This window comes from Pipra filicauda, unplaced genomic scaffold (assembly GCF_003945595.2).
Source record: "Pipra filicauda isolate LSUMZ 115617 unplaced genomic scaffold, ASM394559v2 scaffold19_size4547281_pilon, whole genome shotgun sequence".
Classification (NCBI taxonomy): Eukaryota; Metazoa; Chordata; class Aves; order Passeriformes; family Pipridae; genus Pipra; species Pipra filicauda.
This window is the reverse complement of record NW_024104309.1, coordinates 39,511-60,285: the sequence shown is the minus strand read 5'-3', so window position 1 is coordinate 60,285 and position 20,775 is coordinate 39,511. Positions and strand designations below refer to the sequence as shown.

Here is a 20,775-nt window from a genome sequence, read left to right as displayed (position 1 = left end):
GCAGTCCTTGCCCACTTAATAGTAGAAGTTGGGAAAGAAATGGTAGGAGAAGATCGTGTAATAAATACCTAATTTCTTATATTAATTTCTACAGAAACATTGAGAAATGTCTTTGCATTTATATTTATCACGTATTTATGTGTGATTGCCATTTGTGTTTGTTAGAGGGAAGCACAAGAGAGAGAAATGGCAGAGCAGTTTCGCTTGGAACAAATCCGAAAAGAACAGGAAGAAGAACGTGAGGTGGGATGTTTTACCTTTTCTCACAAACTTGAATTCATGAAGCTTATGAACATTGCAAATATCATTCAACACACATTGCAACTTTAATTCAAAGTGTACTTTTTGTGTGATTTTTTTTTCTTATTGATTTCTTACCGTATGTATGTGAAACATAGTGAGCTAAATCATTTTCATCCACTGCTTAATAGCTTTTCTGTTCTGTCATCTGGATCTCAATTTCAATCAGATATAAGATAGACCTGCTCACAAGAGATCCATGAAATGAACTCCATAAATGGTGGAATCTTTGGGAACCTCTAACCTTTTTCTACAGCCACTCCTTTTAAAAACATAATACCGTGGAGTCCTTCCATTTCTTCCAGGAAGTAGCACAAAGTCTACCTGCAATATTGATCAAACAAGTTGCCAAATTTAATTTGGGAGACAAAACACTTAAAAAGAAAATAAAATCCCAAATCTAGAAAGTTGAATTTAGAGTACTTCTAAAAGTTTCTAAACTGTCTTCTACGAAATCTTCCTCAGAATGAAAATTGTGTTTAAACAAAGACTTTATGTCTCTTGGCCTCTATAAGAAAATAGAAACTCTGTGCTGTGCAGAGTACTGTTCCTCAAACTGTTATTTTGTAGATTCTCTTAGTTTTTTGGGTTCTGAGGGTCCCAGTGCCTGTCAGAGATGGCTCCTGCAGCCTCTTTCAGGATCTAGGTTAGCTCCTGTTCTAGCTCCTCTGTGTCTATGTAGGTGTTTACATAAAGCATCATGTACACAAATTTACTTACATTAGTGATTTCCCCTTTTTCACATCCTGGCAACTACAAAATGCGCTGAAAAGGTTGGAGTACAGCCATGTTTCTTCCTCTGAAGTCCCACCACGTAAAATGGACTAGTCTTTAAAATATTTTCAGCTATTCTGTGAAGTTCCTGACTTACAAGTCCTTACAGAACTGCTGTGAAATACACCTGATACTTGAAAATGACTTTGAAACCCTGAAATAAATTTTTCAAAACAGAAGTGATATTAATATATAAATGACTTGACTGAAGTCACAGTTGATTGGGGGTTGTCCTTTGAATTCTAGGCATAGAAGATTCTCTGAGAAAGTTGCTAATGAATACAAAGCTACATCAGCATCCCTATTGAATATGTATTTCCTGAGTATGTTTACAGTATTATATCAAATATAAATAAATTATAAATATTATTTTAATATTTATTCATTTATATAAAATATCAGAGTTCCAATCATTTTGGTGGGTTTAATATAACGTCTTTGACTCTTATAGATTATGGACATTTGAAATTCGGAATTGTATTCCCATTTAATTCTCCACTTAGTTAAAGTTCGTGGACCTCATAGAATCGTGATAAATCACAGCCTTGCTTATCCCTCCCTAAGTGTGACTTAAATGTATACTTGACATTTCAGTCTTGTGTACTTTGCTGATGTATGAAAGAATTGAATTATACAACTGCAAAAAAGTTGGCTATGAACACATTTATTATTCCCTGACATAAACCCAGTGAACAAACTGTATGATCAATGCATTTCCATATATATTTTTGACCAAGATAATTGCATTAAAAACCCTGAACCATTTAAGCATTCAAGGGCCTTTCAAGCAGTACTGTGGTGTAAATACTAAATTCAGTCCAAACAGTATTCAATGGTTAGGAAAGATGCAGTCCACTTCTTTCTTACCCTGCAGCACCTGGTGACTTATTTAGATCCTGTTTTTAGCACAAGCCAAGGTGGAAGCTAAGGCACAACTGAAGGAGCAGTGTACAAAACTGGACTGTGAGAATTGTGTCAAGAATAATTTTAAGACAGCAATTCTGTTAGGTTAATAGCAATTGAACAGAAATCAGTACTGTAGCATAACAGGCTGTTGAGCAATCAGCTCACACTGAGACTCAAGTAAAAAGTTTGTTTTTCTTTTCTAAGTAATTTTGCATGCATAGAAACAATAATTACTTCTGCTTTATTATATCTGCTCCTGAACCTTTTCTGATACCTTGGCCTTTTGGAAATGGTTTTCTTATGCAAAGGCAGCAAGACTGGTCCATGTTATCAAAATATACCTGGGCTTCCCTGTTTTAATGCAGAGTGCAGTAATGAAAATAATAGGATCTGTTTGCTTAGTAGAACAAAAGGGATTTTAACAATAATGTTTACTAACACTCCCCATTTTCAAGTATACAGATTACTTGTACTGAATTGTTCTGCAACAGTGTTTGCTTACAGAAGTGGCTTTATGTTCAGTTCGTATTTTAAAATCTGCCTGTTGAGCTCTTCACATACTGAACATCTTTTTATCAACAAACTGAAATTGCTTGTTCAGGTCCAAGAGTTTTTAATGTGATCCATCACATCATTGTTTTCTGACTTGGTTTGCTGGTACAGAATATCCATTGTAAATTGCCATTTTATGTTGAAGCCTTGGAGACTGGTTACTTTGGGGAGCGACGCACTCTTTGCACAAAGAAAAGAGCTCTAATGAGCTACTGTTGTTTATTTTTCTATAATATAATTGATTGGGTTCAGTAAATAATGTAGCATCTGTTGTTATACTGTGTGGGGAAATGTCAAAACAGCAAGATAGTAAGCAGGTGGTTGAGAATGGTGAGAGAGAAAATTAAAATAGAATCTATTTAAAATATAATCTCATAGTAGATGAGCAAAAATGAACTCAAGTTCTATGTATAAATATTTATACTGAGATATAATTTGCTCAGAGGTGCGTGTGTAAGAAATAGAGTATTTAAAAGCCATTGTAATCTTGCTTTTGCCCAGTCCTTTCTCTGCAACATAATCACCCTCCATCAGTGTCTGTTACTAAATGACCTTGGGGAGGTTTTCAAAGGCACTAATAGCAACTGTGTATCTTGAAAGATTCTTGAAAATCTGGGGAAATCCCTGCCTGACTGCCTTTTTAGTTTGAAAAATTGTCTTTTAGGGCCATTTTGGGGGAGGCAGTGTGATTGTGCTGCTTTTTGCATTCCTTTGCCTTCTCATTAAGTGCTGCCTTGAGAGAGGTGATACTGTAACAGCTGCTTCTAAGTAGGATCAGATTTTTAACAGATGTCAATGCCTGCCCATGAGTACTGACAACACTCAGTACCTTTGAAAATCAAGCCTACCTTGTTCAACAGTCTAATATTAGGCATTTCTTTTTCAAAAAAAGGAAATCTGATCAAAGTATTAGTGCTGTAGCAGCTCCCAGAGGCAGAGGACAGAGAACACAGACATTGGTCCTGCCCTTAAAATCTTGACATCAGCAGTACATGCAGTATCATACACATTTTCAGACATGTTACTGCAATTTTGAGGCTGATTTCATGCAAATTGCTGCATAAAATGTGCATGCCTGTGCTTGGAACCATCATAATAACAATAACTTACTTTAAATCTTTAAGCTCCCATTTCTCTTCTCCCAGTTTTCTTCTTTGACCATTCCTATTTTTATATGTACTCTGTGTATCTGATGTACCTTCACGGTATTTTAAATTGTGTCTTTTAACAGTGTTTTAGTTTATTTATGCTAAATTTCTTGCATATATTTCTTTTCACTCTGAACTGCCATTAAGGGTCCGGTCTACTGCAAATGGTCAATTACTCTCTGCAAAAGGAAGGCAATTTGACAAGTGCATTTAAAGAAATACTTTTACTGCCTTTTAATTTATACCCTTTAAGGAAGCAATTGGCCACTTGACAATTATTTTCTCATTCAATTTTTTCCCAGGACTTTCTGCTGAATGATTAAATTACGTATCCCATCGTGCATTAACTATAGACCTAATAATATGTGTTATAAAGAAGGATTTATTTTAATTAGTTGTCTGGTGGGCTGTTATTAAGGAGTGAATAAAAATTATTTTGTCATTGAGATAAAAAGCACAGCTATGGCTCTGGAGCACTGTGACAATGTCTTGAAGTTCCAGAAGAAATAAAACGAAAAGCTTCCTGTCCTTTTCTTCCGTTGCTGGCATTGCAACCTAAATGGTTATTTTTCCTTCCTCAGGCTATCAGGCTGTCTCTTGAGCAGTCTTTGCCTCCTGAACCAAAGGAGGAGAGCACAGAGTCTGTCAGCAAACTGCGTATTCGGACGCCCAGCGGAGAATTCTTTGAGCGACGTTTCCTGGCCAGCAGCAAGCTGCAGGTTGTCTTTGATTTCGTAGCTTCCAAGGGATATCCTTGGGAGGAGTACAAGCTGCTGGGCACCTTTCCGAGGAGAGATGTGAGTAAATATACCTTTCAGGAATAAATACCACTGCTTCTTAGTCCGGTATGTTAGATGACCAGTGTGTTATAGCACAGAAGGTAAAAGACATGCCTGAGTCTGTGAGAGGGCTGCCAAGCTGTGAGCAGTCCAGGTGCTGACCGACCAGTGCTATCAGATGTTACATACACAGTTGTGTTGCAAAACCTGCCTCCAGTGACATGGTAAACAGTCCTCCATTTCTGAAACAAGTTGGGGACCATATTCAATGAAAACTCCTTGAATATGCTGAGGCAGCATCACTCACATCCTGTTTGAAGGAAGCTCCATGAATAGTAACATACTGTTTAGGTCTGTGGGCTGGTACTTCTGATCTTTCTGGTTTTGCCATTTTGGTGCAACTTAATGTTATGAACAAAACTCAGAGTCAGATAGTGTCCAGTTATGAACTAATCAGTACATTCTAATAAATTTTTCATCCACCTGCTACATAATGCCAATAGATAATCATTTATATCTCCTAACTTGCAATTCTAATGATGTACCTGCTGTGCCTGATTTTCAGAATCAACACTGCTCACTGCTTACAAAAGCCAGTTAAATTCTGTTGATAAATCAACAGATATTTTTGTTCTGGCAACCAGGTTTCTTTGAAAATATACCTCTGTTTTCTGCTCTATTACAAATCAGCTTCCATGTCTTTTTTAGCCATTGTTACAGCAAAGATAAAAAATCAGTAGTTCCAACTGTGCAGCAATTACCTGGGGCCCTGCATAAAAGCTGAAGGGAACAGGTACTAGAAGAGATGGTTGCAGTTCAGCAGCTTTTTGGCCACAATGCCTCAGCACTGCAAATGAGTGGAGGCAGCTCTGGACCAGCTGGGGTTTTATTTGCTGGAGGCATCTCCAGCTGACTGGTTAAGCCACTTTTCACCAAAGGAGTTCAGTAACTTGGGTTGCTTTTCCATTTTGTTTCCCATCACCTGCAGGAAGTTCAGTAGGAATAAGGCACTGATTAACATGTTTGCAGTAGTTTGTAAAAGATACCTCTTGCTTTATCATCTTGTTTCTAAGTACTCCAAGGGGGAAGAAACCAACGTCCTTAGCAAGCATACAGCCGTGAGAGTGGATGTGATTTCTGACCAGTTTTGGGCATAACTCTGAACAGAACTACAGTGCTTGCAGCTCTTCTTCCACCTTATTGTCCTATATTGAGAATCCTAATCAGTTAGACTGAAAAGTAGCATTTAAGGAATCTCATTAATCGCTAATTAACTTTACTCCTTAAGCATGTAGTATCATTTCCAGTGGAACCAAAGACTAGAAGTCATCTATGTTTTCAGGATTACTGTTCATTCAATTTGTTTGACAGAAGAAAAACACTGTTTTACAATCTAAACAATGGGTTTAAATATTCTCCAAGTCATTTCTCCCTATCTGTGACTTATTTCTATTGTAGTACATATCTAATATAAAAACCCTACAGGTATATTACTCTAACTTTTTACATTTGTTTTTCTCCTTACACTGACTGTTTCTGTACTTAGTCACGTCATTATCATGATTCATTCTAGTGCTGTGTAACAAACTCAAAAATCACATAAGAACCAATTGAAAAAGGAGTAGAAAAGAAAAAATACCACTAAATTAGGACAGGCTTGTGTTGTCAGTAGCTTTGTGAAACTGGCAGGGAGAAAATGCTGAGGCAAAGAAAGGAGAATTTAATGGCAGGATAGAGAGCTGTTGGTCTGTTGCATGAGAAGCAAAGACCCTTCCATCATTTTTCTATGATTCCAACCTAATAATGCCTTGTATGAAGAGTCACATAAATGATTCATGCCGAATGACTCAGTGGCCATGTATGAATCCGGTTGCTGTTGTGACCACTGGAGCTACAACAGACAAAAAATATTCCCCAGGGGTTTGCTAACCACTGAGAACTATAAACGACATCTGTCATATTCCCCAGGTCTGGAAGGTTGGAAGTGTACAACTCTATGGACAGAATAATAAAAATAAGTAATTGATAAATGCCTTGGAAGTACAGTAAAAGTGTATATTCATTGCCTTAGGCTTCATGGTATATATTTTTTTAAAAATACACTGTAAGTTGTTAAGACCCTTCTAGTATATGATATGTATCAAACCCATCAGTTAGAATCTGTGCAACAGGAACAGAGTACTTGGGATGCTTGTGCTCCAGAAAACAATAGCATTTAAAATGTCTGTTTGTATTTAAACTATACATAACATTTTTTAAAAAATATGTTTGCAAGTATCAGAATTACTTTACTGGAGTTTTGCTGCCATAAGATGAAAACATGTCTTCTAAAGTTAGGATTTGGTTTTTTTTCCTCTCCTAATCTGTTTTACAATAACATACACACCCCCAAAAGTGTTTCCATCTTAACAAAACAAGGGTATTATCTTCAACCAAATCAGCATTTTCTTGTAATAAACTTGTTAGGGCATTTTTACCTGCTTTTCAAAGCCATCAGTCCTGGTACAGTCTTGTTGAAGTATTTTTACTTCTTTGGTAAATAAAAATTCATTAGTTCTTAGTCCTGTGTTCCAGTTGCTTACACAGATATCCTTAGCTAACTTAAAGTTGGTATCATAACCCTACTGTAAATACAAACTTCTACACATGAGTAAATACACAGATTAACCTTTTCCAGACACTACTTGTAGATTTTAAAGCAGCAGTGACATTCCAAAGCAGTTAAGCACATGCAGTGACTTGTGATTGGGTCTTTGATTGCATTGTTCTTTCCACTGGCACTGAAGTTAGTTATTAACCACCTTCTCTCTCAGTACCTCAACCATGGCAGCACTACATGTCTTACCAACAGAGTGTGCCATGAGTGAACCTGGGTCAGCAGGTAACTTGTATCTCTAACTCAGAAAACATTTGACAAGCACATCTTTCAGAGTGAAGAGCTGTATTTTACGTTCTCTGCATTATTCTTAAATACACCTGCAAAGGCTTTATGGAAGCAGATGTGTGCACTGTTAAATGTGTACACTGATTCCAGAATTATAGTTCCCTTTCTTCCAGAAATCCATTTAACTATAACAAAGAGCTTACCCCAAGCATATTAGTGTGCTCAGTCAGCCTTCTAGTTCAGTATTTCTTCTAAGTCCCTTTCTCTTAAAAGGCCTCCCAACCTATTTTTGGTAGTCCTCTTGATCTGCCAGCTGCAAGATCCACCTTCTCCCAGTGCCCTGGAGACTTCCAAATGATCAGTTCTCACTTACTGCAGTGGTGATCTGCAGAAGTCTTCCTAAAACCCTTAAAAACTTATGGAGTGGGCATTTCACTTAGACAAGAAACTGAAGTGTACCAGGTCTAGCTGAAACTGTAAGAGGAAAGTGCAGAAATTTACCCAAACCGGCTTCAGCTACCCTACTAGGATTAATATTGAATATTTTATGGTAACACTCAGAAAGGAAGGTCCTGGAGTGCTTTCTCCTTTTAAAAGCTATTTTTGAATGTCTGAATTTATTAATTTCTTATGAATTATAATTTCTTCTGCTCATTTCTCCTTAAGGTGGAGCATTAGTTATGTATTTGAAAGTATGCCTTCTGCAGACATGGTATTAGAGACTTAAGCTCTTTATTTACTGTATCTGGAAGCCTGGGTAAGCCAAGACTTCTACAGTATTTCACATTTTATTTTTCTGAGCCACAGCTTAGGATCAGGTGGCAGTTAAGTCACTTAAGGTTATTTAAATGCATCTAAAATGTTGCTTAATAATTCAGAACCAGTTTGCTCTGTTTAGAGTATTAAGATTTTTTAAATCCTTTTAATTAACCAATTTCAACAGCAGTTTAAATAAACAGAAACAATAAATCTGTCTCCCTTGAAAGGGCAGGAAATAAATTTGACTCAAATTGCACGTCAATTTAAATTAGGTACAATCAGGATTTCAGTAAATTTAGGGCCAGAAAATTCTTAATATTATATGGGAGTATACAGTAAGGTATTCCTCCAAACTCAAATGGGATCATTTGTTCCTGTGCTCTGGCAGGAGAAATTTCTCTTTGATGCTCACAGTGGTGAAAATCATGTCACAGGATAGAAGTTTGTCAACACTTGGCACACAGAGCCCTCTGAGCAGGGAATTGTCCTCTGATGTTCTCAGAGGTAGGTAGTTGTGTAAAGGTAATGTTAGAGGATGATCCCTATATTGCTATGCAAGGTACTTTGATAATTTTGTGTATCAGTTCTGGCAACTGTTCTTTGTAAGGATTATTCTGCATTTCACCCAGTGCAAACTACTTCCTTCTTTTAAACTCATTAAGTCATGTTTAAAGTCTCTAAATAGTTCATGAAAGAGTTATATGTCCAGGACCATCTTTGACTCTTAACATTCTTCCCCCAATCATCATCTTGATAGAAAAATGGAAGAAAGATGTTATTGTGAGGAAGGATTCATGTAGTGTCATGGTTATACCAAATAGCACTTTTAGTAATTTCATGTAAATCAAGGAAGTAGCTTCAATATCTGTCTTATGTGCGAGGAGGATTTCAGATGAATGAAATATTTTTCTGATATGTTCAAAGCATTTTGAGAGTTGCATGTGATTCATGCAGGTTTTCCAGTCATTTAAATTACTCATATTTATCTTTCCTACTACATAAAGTAGTAGAGATCTCTTTTAATTCGCATAATTAAAATTTTTCATGTCAGTATAGATCTGATGGTGTCATGTATTTACTCTGATCTAGTTTGCACAAGGCCACAGCCACCTACAAAGGTAGATGTCCCTCCTCGTCATTCACAACTGTCCTTAAGTCAATACTACCTGCCCTTGTCTTTCCTCTCTTTTCCAGATATGTTGTTATTTTATTTATTCAAGCATTGAAGTTTAGTTTAGTTAAGACACTGAGAAGTTGCCTAAGCAAATTGACCATACCAGACTGGCATATTCCCATGCCTCTTTTTGAAGCATGATTTCTGACCGTTCTTCCTGATGACTTGTAACAGTAAAACGATTGGACTGATTAACCTTGAGTGCAAGAGGAATGGATTGACATATCATTGCAGCCAGAATGCTGAAGCATTTGTAAATCCCAGGTTTTCTTGCTTTTAACAAGTTTATTGCTCACAAAGAATAGTATCACAGTCTTTTTTCAGCACCTACAAAAACGGAGTAGTGATATTCTTGCCCTATTGAAGTCAATGGCAGCACTTTAGGGAATATTGAGCATATTTTGCTTCTTGAAATGCCATGTTTACTTTTGTGGAAATGTAATTTCCATATAGGTAGTCAGAAATTCTGTAAGTATTACAGAAAGATTTTTCACGATGTTTTCTTCCACGAAAGACAGACTTGATGTGTCTTTTCAGACCCACTGTCTTTACCTAAGTAACTGTGATATCCAGAGAGAAAGATTAAAGCCCTTCACGTATCAAGTCACTGAAAGGAGATCTCATGTCATCTCATAGATGTAAGTTTATTCTAAAAAAGAAATAGACTTGCATTCTGTAGATCAGTATAGTTTCAGTTCTCTTACAGCAGCTCTATTTGAATACAGGGAATGTTTAACCAATTCCGGGAAATAGGTGTGCATTTCAGAGGAGCTGTTTTACTCAAGGCTCACTGGAGTAAGCAGGCATTCACCACAGCACTGAATACAGTCCACGAACTCTCCGTTGAATCCTCCTCATTAGTTACCCGGTGACTAATGCCAACCATGTGATTAATATATTCCACCCAACATCCCCTCCGTGCACATCCCTCGCACCCAAAGTGTTCTTTTATTCAGCGCTGCCCCATTTTACAAAACATTTATTTCGGGGGAGGCACGTTATTGTTCGCAGGAAGATGCCTTAGTTAAGCTGCAGAGCTTTGCTCTTGCAGTTGACATTATGCAGCATCAACTGGGCCTAAGATATTTTGTACTTTTTCCCCAGAATTCATGCTTAATGTCTATTTTGTGGACTTTTTTTGACCCTTGTAGGAAGAAAATGTAATGATAAAATACCTATAAAGAGCCTTTGTAATAGTATGATACTAAGAATGCTGTGTCTGGTTACCAGAAAATTTAATGATCTCCTGCTGTTTTGGTAATTGCATAAGTAATGCATCAGACTAAATCACCAAAGCAGTCCTAGGCACTCTCTTTATTCCATTTACCTATCTACCAATCACAATGTTATACTGTAGATATGATTGTGGTATCTTAACATCTTAATGCTTTGAACTTGTGATAAAAATCCTTTTGGATTGTTTTTTCATGCGATTATAATTAAGTGCACATGAATCCAATCCTGGGTCATTCTCCTGTGTTCCCATCCATTCCCCTTTGGGATGTATGCAAAGCAAAGTTCTTACAGTTCATTTGGAGCACTAAATGTATTTATATGTTTTGAGACTTCCAGAGAACTGAGGCTGTTTGCTTCCTTTCAACTCTTCATCAATCTTCACAGTGAAAGCTATGGTATTTCTGGGGATGTGATCTTTTTTTTCTGTAGCTAGTGTGTTTTAAAATAATTAAATACTTGGATAATTGTTAGTTCAGTCAGCAGACAGGCAGCAGTGCCCACAAGTATAAAGAAGTGGTTTGCTCCCTGGCACAGAAGAAAGGATGCTTAAGATACAAATGCTCTCCTCTGTAAATCCCAGTACTTAAACCTTTTCTCTGCTCAGCAAGAAAAATGAAGGTAAATAACATGAAGGAGCAGGTGATGGAGCTCTTCTGCCTGCAGGTCCTTTGTCAGGAAAAGACCCAGTCCAGGGTATTTTGTTAGCATCTCTTTTTCCAAGAAACCACTCAAAGAATTCCTAAACTGATCAAAGATGTCAAACCAGAAAGAATGAAGGGAGGAAAGTAGAAAATCTGAGGAGATCTTTTACAGCACCTTCCTCTTCCCTCAAAGTCTGAAGTCCTCCAGTCTTGGAGTTGTTGGCACTATGAAGACCAGCGTTCTCCTGGTTTGTACCTGCAGATGATTCCTCTGACTGATTCCATGTTCTTGGTCTCAAGGCAACTTGTGTCATGCTTTAATGTCATCAATACCACATTAACAAAAGTCACATTATTCGAAGAGACTTTAATTACTTGAAACACTTCTGTGTTTTCACTTCTGCCAAAATCCAAAAGCGTGTTGGTTATTTTGTCATTGAAAATGAGCTGTTTGAAAGGCTACAGGGAGATGCAGTCTTTTGGTAGTGATTTTTTCAGTGAGATTAGTTCTTGGCAATAAACATAAAACAGGTATTTAGTGCTGTTAGTAACTGGATATATTTTGGCCATGTTTTGGGGGAGAACTGATCCCTAAACAAAATTTCTGATCTTGGGCTAAAAGGAAGCACAGAACTACCTCAGAGCTACCCAGGTGGAGCCACTGTACACAGCACTTCCTAAGGTCTTTTATTGAACAGTAAATAAACTACAGTTATATATTTCTTTTATTACCCAGTGTTAAAAAGCCATAGGATTTGGGTTAAAAATGGTATTTTTTTAAAACATCATTAACATTGGGACTTGATTTAGTTTTGACACAGGAACGATTAGTGTTGGTGGGGGTTTTAAGCTTTGGTTTACAAATACTATGGGGTTTTTCCCAATTAAAAACCTGAATTTTCATGCAGAATCCTGAATTCATAATGTTAGACTTTTAAAATTCACCAGATAGTTCCACTGCCACTATACAAATATAGTAACACTGAGTTTGGGCTTATCCTTGTTATTTACACTGCCCTGTCATTATCTTTAGTGTTTTAGAAAACAGAAGAGAACACAATTACTGTCTTAATTTACTGTTAAAAAAAGTCAGGTAATGCAAGAGAGGTTAATAAGCCTTCAGTTGTTAAAATCTATGCAGCAAATTCTTTTTTTAATATGAATTATGTTAAGGCAGTGAAAATTTACCCTTTGTAAAGGTTGGTGGCATCTTGTGTATCTCAGAGCACTGCACAGCTTTCCAAAGGAAGAGTAGGAAGCTCAAAGTAGAGGATACAGCATCACAATTTTCTGTTTTATCAACAGCTGTTACTTTGCTAAGTAAATGTATTTTTAAACATGCTTAATCTAAAATATGTTTTGGGAAAATCTCTTCAAAGAAGTGAGACAGTAAGAGTGTGATGTATCTGGATTAAAGCTTTGTGTTTGGAACGAGACTACAAGTCTTTTACTATGACATATTTTTCCTTGTTTGTGACGGCTTTCTTCAATTCAGATGTAAATTATCTGCAAGTTTATTCAACTAAGCCTGATCTAATTGCATGTATTTCTATAAAGTAACCTCACTTTGTGTGTTGCTCAAGTTGAGCGTATTATCTGTGTAACCCAGAGATATTTCAATAGGTAGAAAGGATTCACTGTATTTGTTTGTGTGTCACTCTGAAAATATAGTTTTTTAAACAGATCTGGTACTTTACCAGGTGTGCCTTTAAGTAATTTCTATTGCATTTATACTTTAGGAGGATTAGGAAAGAGAGTAAAAGAACTCTTTGTCCGTTAGATTCATTAAATGTATTCATGCGTGTGTAAGTGGTGTAGAGGCTGTGCTACTTGGGAATCAGATCCTTGTCCTAGGGTGGAGAGAAAGGTGAAGGGTGTGATATTTACTGCTTGTGTAAGTGTCATAATAATTGTGTATTCGATTCTTTATTTTTAAATTACCTTCCTGGGCATTAAGCCATTTTTTTTTGTATTTATCTTTTCCCTACAGAGTTAGGGAGGGTAAGGAACCACACCTTCGAAATGGTGAAAGTACAGCCGCTCAGGATGTGAATGTGTAATAGAACAGATTGCTCAGCAAAGGTGAAGACAGAAATAATACAGAAATTATTCTAGAAGGAAAAAGACTTTGCTATAAAAATGTAGTAAAATGTTGTTTAAATTAGTATGCATTTTTATTATTGATTTATTTTAAAAGCCAATGAATTTATTCAGAATAAAGTGTAAGTAGCTACTACATTCTTACAGAAGTGTGTATTATATATATATATATGTACTACCTTCCACGTTTGTGCAGTCATAAATCATTTGAACTTCAAAGTGCCACAGAAATACTTAAACTAGCTAGTGCTTAGTTGAAATAATTACCACAGAATTCATTGAAACAAATACTTATTAAATAATAACTTCCCTGTGCACCAAACTGACATTGGCTGTATAACAAAGCTGGAAGCCACAGCTCCAGTACACCAAAGCCCTTATAAGGGCCTGTAAAACTGTATCCACAGTTGGAAGGAAAGTGTTGTTTTACCAACTTAAACCTATTTTGGTGAAAATGAAACCTTTCACAGCTCAGTGGCAAGATCTAATGCTGACAGAAGTAAGGCCCTGTTAGCACCTCTGGTCATGTTGCTGGAAGGAGACTTCCCTGAAGGGAGGGGAGTGTTAAAGTTTGCACAGAAAGTCATTTGCCCGAGGGGAAAATCTCCTGGGGCAGTATCTGCATTGGCCTTGGGACAGCCCCAAGTGATCCTGCATGTTATTCTACAGAATTCTGGGAGCTTGATTATCAGTAATTTTGCTGTCACTTGTGTTATACTCTCTTAGCTTCTGAATATTGTGTCCCTCCTCTGCACCCTACACATTAAATAAGCTTGGAATGGCTTACAGTCTCTTTTTGAGGGATCTTAGTTTACATTTCATTATAATATAAAGTATTTGCCTTAGGAAACCCACAAAAGATATTTAAAAAATACATTCAATTCATGAGCTGGTATCGCCAGCCCTGTGTGCATATGACTGGTAGAAAGTCAGTTATTGTAGGACTTGGAGATACAGATAAATACTGTGCTTTTAGCATTTGTTGAGGCCTTTAAAAAATGCTGAATGCTTAACTTGGTGAATTAGAAACCAAAGAATGACCCTATAACAAAGGACCTTGGAAGAGCTGTAGCCCACAAAGGTGTGTTCAACATAGTGTTCTGCTGAATTTTGTGCACTTAAATTTATGTGTATTATTTCACACTGCAAAGTACAAAATACCATCAAATTTATATCTGTGTACCTTGTTTAATTAACAACAGGATAAATTCTGGAGCCCACTTCAGTGCTGGCACCCCTCTGCTCTGGTGCCATTGCATGATGCTCTTTCCAAAACAGCCCTGCACATTATATAAGTTACACTGTCCCAAACCCCTACACCTTTATTATTTAAAGATTTCTTCTATGTTGTTAGCAACTACGCAGGAAATCATTTAAGCATGTGTTTATAAACTGAATCTGATTTGATCCTATCAAACTCAAAGAGATTCATCTATGTGGTGAAATCAACACGTTCTTGATTAAGGTTGCAAAATTCACCAAGTTAAGCATTCAGCATCTTAAGTCTTATATTTCATATATTTACAGGAGAAACCATTTCTTTTGTTAGGAGGTGTGTTCACTAATAAGGCTTCTATTCTTCATAGTAAACAACATATTTACAAGCCACAAATAACAAAGTAGAAGCTGCAGAAGGGTTGTGGTGTGATAATTAAGTACAATGGCGACCCATATGAACAGAAAATGCCAAGGAGCTAAAACAAAGCAACAACAGCTTTGTTTGTTGACAGATGTAGGAGCCATATTGTTAGTTAATTGGGTAATGGTGTAAACATTTGCAAACTCTGCTGTCCCTCAGTGAATTAAGCAGCACACCGAAATTATGAGTAAAAGCTGCACAGTCCTTGTGCTGCAGGTACTCCACAAGGCTTCTAGCAAACCTTCTAAGTGTGGAGACGTCGAGGAAGGGACATACATCATGCATTGTTATTATTTAAAGCACTTGAAGTTTGCAAACCTTAAACTAGGACATGTATCTTGAATTACACTCAAGTGAATAACAGGTTTCCACATGGTTACAGTCTGGAAGATTGTGTTCAGTGCCTGGGCTTGCTTTTCAGATTTTCAGATGTAGAGGAGACTCGTTATGTCTTTCCTGGTGTTTTTTTGGAAGGAAAAAAAACCAAACAACAACAAAAACCAAAACAAAAAAAAAACAAACTACAAAAAAAAAAAAGGGAAACCCCCAAACGGTTTCAGGATTTGAAAACAGAGAGGTCTGATTTAATACAGGCTTGAAGTGAAAAGAAGGAAAATTGCTTCTCTCAGGTGCCCGATACCTCACATGCTGTGAATTGCACAGACCCCTCTTTACTTCTCTCTCTGTGCTTATGTGCAATAAAGGACTGTAGCAGAATACCAAAACATTAAAAAATGCAACAAGATACTTAATTAGCATACTCCTGTAATCACAAACTTAAATGCACTACTTTGGCTGTTTTTTACGTAACGGGTTTGCTTTCGAAGATAATAACCTTTCAATAATTTAAGCAGCATCTGTGCAGGAATGCATAATTAGACTGTAGATAATAGGAATCTAAAATTGAGTCTGGTTTTTATAAATTATTTTTCTCTCTAGACATTTAGCAATAGCTCACCCTGGTACATAAAGTTTAAGAAAATACGTTCCTGCTTTGGGAATGAAAATAATGCATCTATTTGGTTTTTGGGTTTGGTTTGGCTTTTTTAATTCTGTCGTTTTTTTAAAAAATTCTGCTGCAGTCAGGTGAAATTACACTTATTTCAGTGGACTTAGGGAGTGATAAGCTTTGAATGTTTGTTTAAATAATAAATTTTCTCTAATTATTCAATAAGACAATAGAAATGCAAATATATTTTAAGTTTTATTATTTTAGTTCGGGGGAGAGAAAAAGAAGCAATGCTAGTTTTGTTAATTGATAACAGGATTAGTAAGTTATGCTTTTAAGAAAAAATACATTAACATTTCTTATTAATTCATAGTATTCGGTTTGTTTGACCCCTAATGTTTTCAAAAAGCATTTTTAGAAAGCAGTGGCTTGCTGTGGTCGTAGATGAAACAAATTTAACTGTGGAAAAAAGTTTATTGGCATGTATTTGCATTTATACTTATAGACTAATAATCTACTATTCACAAGCATAACTGGTGTGTGCTCAGACAGCAGAATAAACTAAAACAGAATTACCACAGAAAATAATTTAAAGATGGAAGGGAAATATCAGAAAATGGTAAGATTAAAAGAAATAATGCTCATCTTTCTACACGAAGCTTTGCAGTAGTCTTCTGAAGGGTGTCACAGCATTGGCATGTAAACTTGAATGTCTGAAGGACACCAAGACCCTTGTCTGTATAAGTATATATGTAATTATGTAATATTTAAAATTAAATTTTATTTCCATAGAAAGACTTATCCTATAGGCAGCAATCTGGCTTATAAGTAGAATCCTGAACACAAAAGTTTCTTGATGACTCTGAATTGAGAATTACTTACGTGCCTTAAGTGAAAGTCAGTAATGGGATAGTCAGGATGTTGAGCAGCTTTCAGGGTTTGGTGCTAGGATCAAAATGCTGAAGAATTGTGGCACTAATGGTGCAGATAGTGCCCGTATCATTATTTTCCAAATGGCATGGCATCTAACTCTCAGTGGAATTCTCCTGTATGCCCACCTGCACTAGTGATTGCCTAAATACCTTTACAAATCCGATGAGGAGTCAGGACTCTGGGAAACAATCCTATAATACAACTGTGCACACCTAAGAGTCTGTATAAAGATGTACAGACACACAGTACTTATAATGTTTATATATAGATATATACACATATACACACACACACATAGTAAGTATCACATCAGTAGCTGGGTTGAGATGCAGCCTCACCATGCAGTGACCTGATTTAGCATCTCACTCCCAGTGAAGAGAGGAGGGCCCTGCTTTCCTTCTGCTTGTTGCTTGATGCTTTTGCTGCTCACCTCACACTGGATTTCGTGCTGGCTGGACTTGTGCATTCACCAGTTAGACTCGCTGGCGTGACAGAAAAATAACCAAACAACTAAAAGTGAACAGATTTCTCACAGCCTGGGGTCCTAAAGGTAGCTGATAAGCGTCAAGTTCACCACCAAGTTCAAGTTCTTGGAGCAAGAAGGGGAGTAGGAAAATAAAGGGAGAATGAGTTTCCCCTTTCAATGATGGGATCTTGTTGGATTGGCCCTACTGGTTGCACCATCAGTTTGATTGAAATTTTAGGATACTTACCTAGGGCTACAATTGCATTTTTCATCTTTAATCCCTGGAAAAGTTCTTTACTTTGACAAAAACAGATTCATGCCTTTATGGTAGAGAACCAAATCTTCTTGGAATTGATGTCAGAGATTCTGTTTATTGTTATTACAAAATACTACTACTACTAATAATAATAACAACAGCAGAAAATAACATATATATTTCTTAATCTGCATCCTGGAAAATCATACTCAAAACTTCAGTAAGCACTGATGGAGGGACTCAAAAACCTTCCCAGTGAAAATCTGTGCTGTGAAGATAAACAATTCAAGAAAGTTTACTTACACATATCTTTGTGTTCGTGTCTTTACAGGTGACCCAGCTGGATCCAAATAAATCATTACTGGAGGTAAAACTGTATCCTCAAGAAACCCTTTTCCTAGAGGCAAAAGAATAGATCAAACAAGATTGTAGGACTAATCATCCTTTGATAAGCCAGAGGCACAGCGTCGAGAGGAAGACTCCTATCAACACCACCTTGTACTATCATCCAGCTCAATTCCATGTCACAAGTTTGCCTCTTGCAAGAATCCTGAAAAATTGAAAAAACATAGCTACTTAAAGTTTCACATACATGAGTATATGTTTCCAACCTCATTTAAATGAGCAGAGGATAAAGTTCTGCTATGAACACTGAACATTATGATTCTGTTGCTCACTTATCATCCAGCTTTTGTTATAATTAATGCACTGTTAAAATGTGAGTGATTGTTAAGTAGAATTTTTACTCCTCAAATGCCCCTTTTTCACCAAGAATTCTTGGACATTTCTGCCTGTACTTTTGACACTAGAATGCTGTATATTTGATATCTCACTGAGCCAGTGCTCTCATATATATGCATTTTATTTCTGTGTTTGAATTTCTACTTTGTCAACTAATTTAAAAAGGCAGAAAAAAAATTAATGGGACATTCTCAGCCATGAAAATTTAACAGTATTATAGTAGAAAGCATATAATTTTTGTTAGTACTTTCTGACTTCTTTGATAAGATGTAAGGTTTTGTTTGGAGAATATAGTTTGACATATATGCAAGATATTTATTTACTGGTTCTGCTTTGGGTCTCGGTTCCAATTCAGTTTAGGAAGTATTTTCCATTACATTGCAGTGTGAAACTGCTTATTGCATGATGTGAATATTTAAATAACATAAGAAATGGCCAGTACCAGCAACTTGGTATCTTGCCAACAGTTCAGGAATCAGCTGATATTGAATATCAGCTGTTAAAAACCTTTCAAATACCAGATACAAAAGTTCTTTATTTCTCATTGTGAAAGAAAGGGCAGTTCACATTTTAGCAGTTTTCCTTCATTCTGGCACTTGCTTGTCTCCTATTACTCTGCTGGTTTAAAGCACCTTGTTTGGTTCATCAAACAATGGGTATTTTAAGGGGTGGTGTAATAAGAAATCTGCCTTATTGTTGCACACTTCGGACATTTTAACAATACATTATTGATCCCTTCTCAAATTAAAGAAATCCTAGTTCTCTTGTCTGAAATGTATGCACCAGCTACCTGCTATCTGATGTGGAAAAATCTGGTACTTCAAATTCTCAACTACAGAATGAGCATACTGAGTCTAAGACCATAACGTGCAGTTGATGCCAAACCTGCATCAAAACTGGTTTAGTTATTTTTTTCTTTTTGTTTTTTTTTCTCCTTCTTTTTTAGTTTAATCTCTGGGCTTGCAGGATAGTGCACAATACAGATTCATCATCTGCTAATGAAATTTCTTTTTCTTTTAAAGCCTGGCACATTGTTTTCCACCTATGTTTGTATGTCATTCATTGTGTGTATTGTAGGTAAATGAGTTCTGATTTGAAAATTTTGTACTAAGCAAAAACCAGTTGCACACGTCTTTTAGTTTTTCTTTTTTTTTCTTTGGAAGGATGGTGATATAAAATTAAATGTATACCTATTATTAGGGTGTTAGTGACGCTGATATATTGTTACCTTTACCAAAAATGCAAATTTCTGAGCGGGGAAAGCCTTATTCTACCTTTTATAATTCTGTAATTAGTGAGTGCTACACCAGACACTTTTAGAAGTGAAGTATCTATGACAAACAAAAGGTTTGGAAGTGTAAGCAAATCCTAATAATTTGCAGTTCACAAATAAAAGAATTCATAGCCAATAGAACGATAAATGTATGTGTGATGGAAAGCTGAATGCAGACGCTTCATTCTGAACTTTTGTTTTCTTTAAAAAAAAAAAATCCACCGCGTTTATTAAGTAAGAAATTAACTTGGGTTGCAAATTGGGGTGATGCTGTTTCTACAAACAATCACAGTAATACATACAGCAGGATTTTAAAGTGATGCATATCTTTTTTTTTTTTTTCCTTCTAAGCTGGCTGTTGAGGAGGTGAATTGCTGAAATACTGCTACACGAAGCAAAGCAACCTTTCAGCTAACTTTTATGTTAATCTGTTTAACTTCTGTTTGATCTCATCAGGCTGTTTTCTCTCACTCAACTTTATTTCTGTATTTTGACTATATATTCTTTACTTTGATACTAGTTTTATAAAGTTATTAAATGTGGCTTGAATATTTGTTGAACTTGTTGAAGTCAGTACTCCCAGGGTTGGTTGGCCTTTTTTTTTTTCTGAACTCTTTTATTTTTTCCCTCATTTTGTTCATATTGCAAAATACACTGTCATTATCAAAATGTTCTAGTGATGATTACCTGAAAGTGTTCAAAGTGGTGGCATTACTGCCTCTTATATAAAGATATTGAGATCAGTATACAGGGATCATTCTGCCACAAAGTAAACAAGTGTATCGCTCTTTAAATAAAAAGTTTATGATTTTGGTCCTTAAATACTTTGGGCCTGATTTCAAGAAGCAGCCATCTCGAGTCACCTTTCCCTCAATGCAAACCAATCCCTGTGTAGAAATATTAATATTCTGTGCCATCATTTCTGCTCTCCTAAACCATGGTATTCACTTCACATGCTCTGCTGGCACAGATAATCCTCTAGTCAGTCTAATTTCATAATTCAGTGTTACCCTAAAACTCTAACTTTGTTGCTACAGAGCATATCCTTGATTCTGCCTTTTTATCTGCAGGTTCCTCACATTAATGGATTACCATTAACGTGATTAATGCATTAGTTTTAAGTCTTAAAGAATTACTGTTAATGAAAGGAATCCTGTGCAACGTGTCAGCTTTCCTTACTGGCCTTCAGAGCATTGGGGTGAATTAAAGGTGTGGGGCACGCTCTGGCTTTGGGAGAAACTTTCTGCCTGTTGACAGTGATGTTT

General features: G+C 36.4%; 1 protein-coding gene across 2 annotated transcripts in view; it reads left to right on the top strand.

Moving 5' to 3' along the window:
• The window catches only part of FAF1 (Fas associated factor 1), a 157,035-nt gene extending 136,703 nt beyond the window's left edge, over positions 1–20,332 (top strand). The window contains exons 17-19 of one of the 2 annotated variants that reach the window (XM_027739417.2): positions 166–243; positions 4,262–4,477; positions 17,828–20,332. In XM_027739417.2, coding sequence (XP_027595218.1) covers positions 166–243; positions 4,262–4,477; positions 17,828–17,911 — 378 coding nt within the window. In that variant the 3' untranslated portion in view covers positions 17,912–20,332. Of the gene's footprint in view, positions 1–165; positions 244–4,261; positions 4,478–13,143; positions 13,230–17,827 lie in introns of those variants that run through there. The other variant, XM_039380602.1, reaches the window with a different exon arrangement.
• Positions 20,333–20,775: the final 443 nt, after the last annotated feature.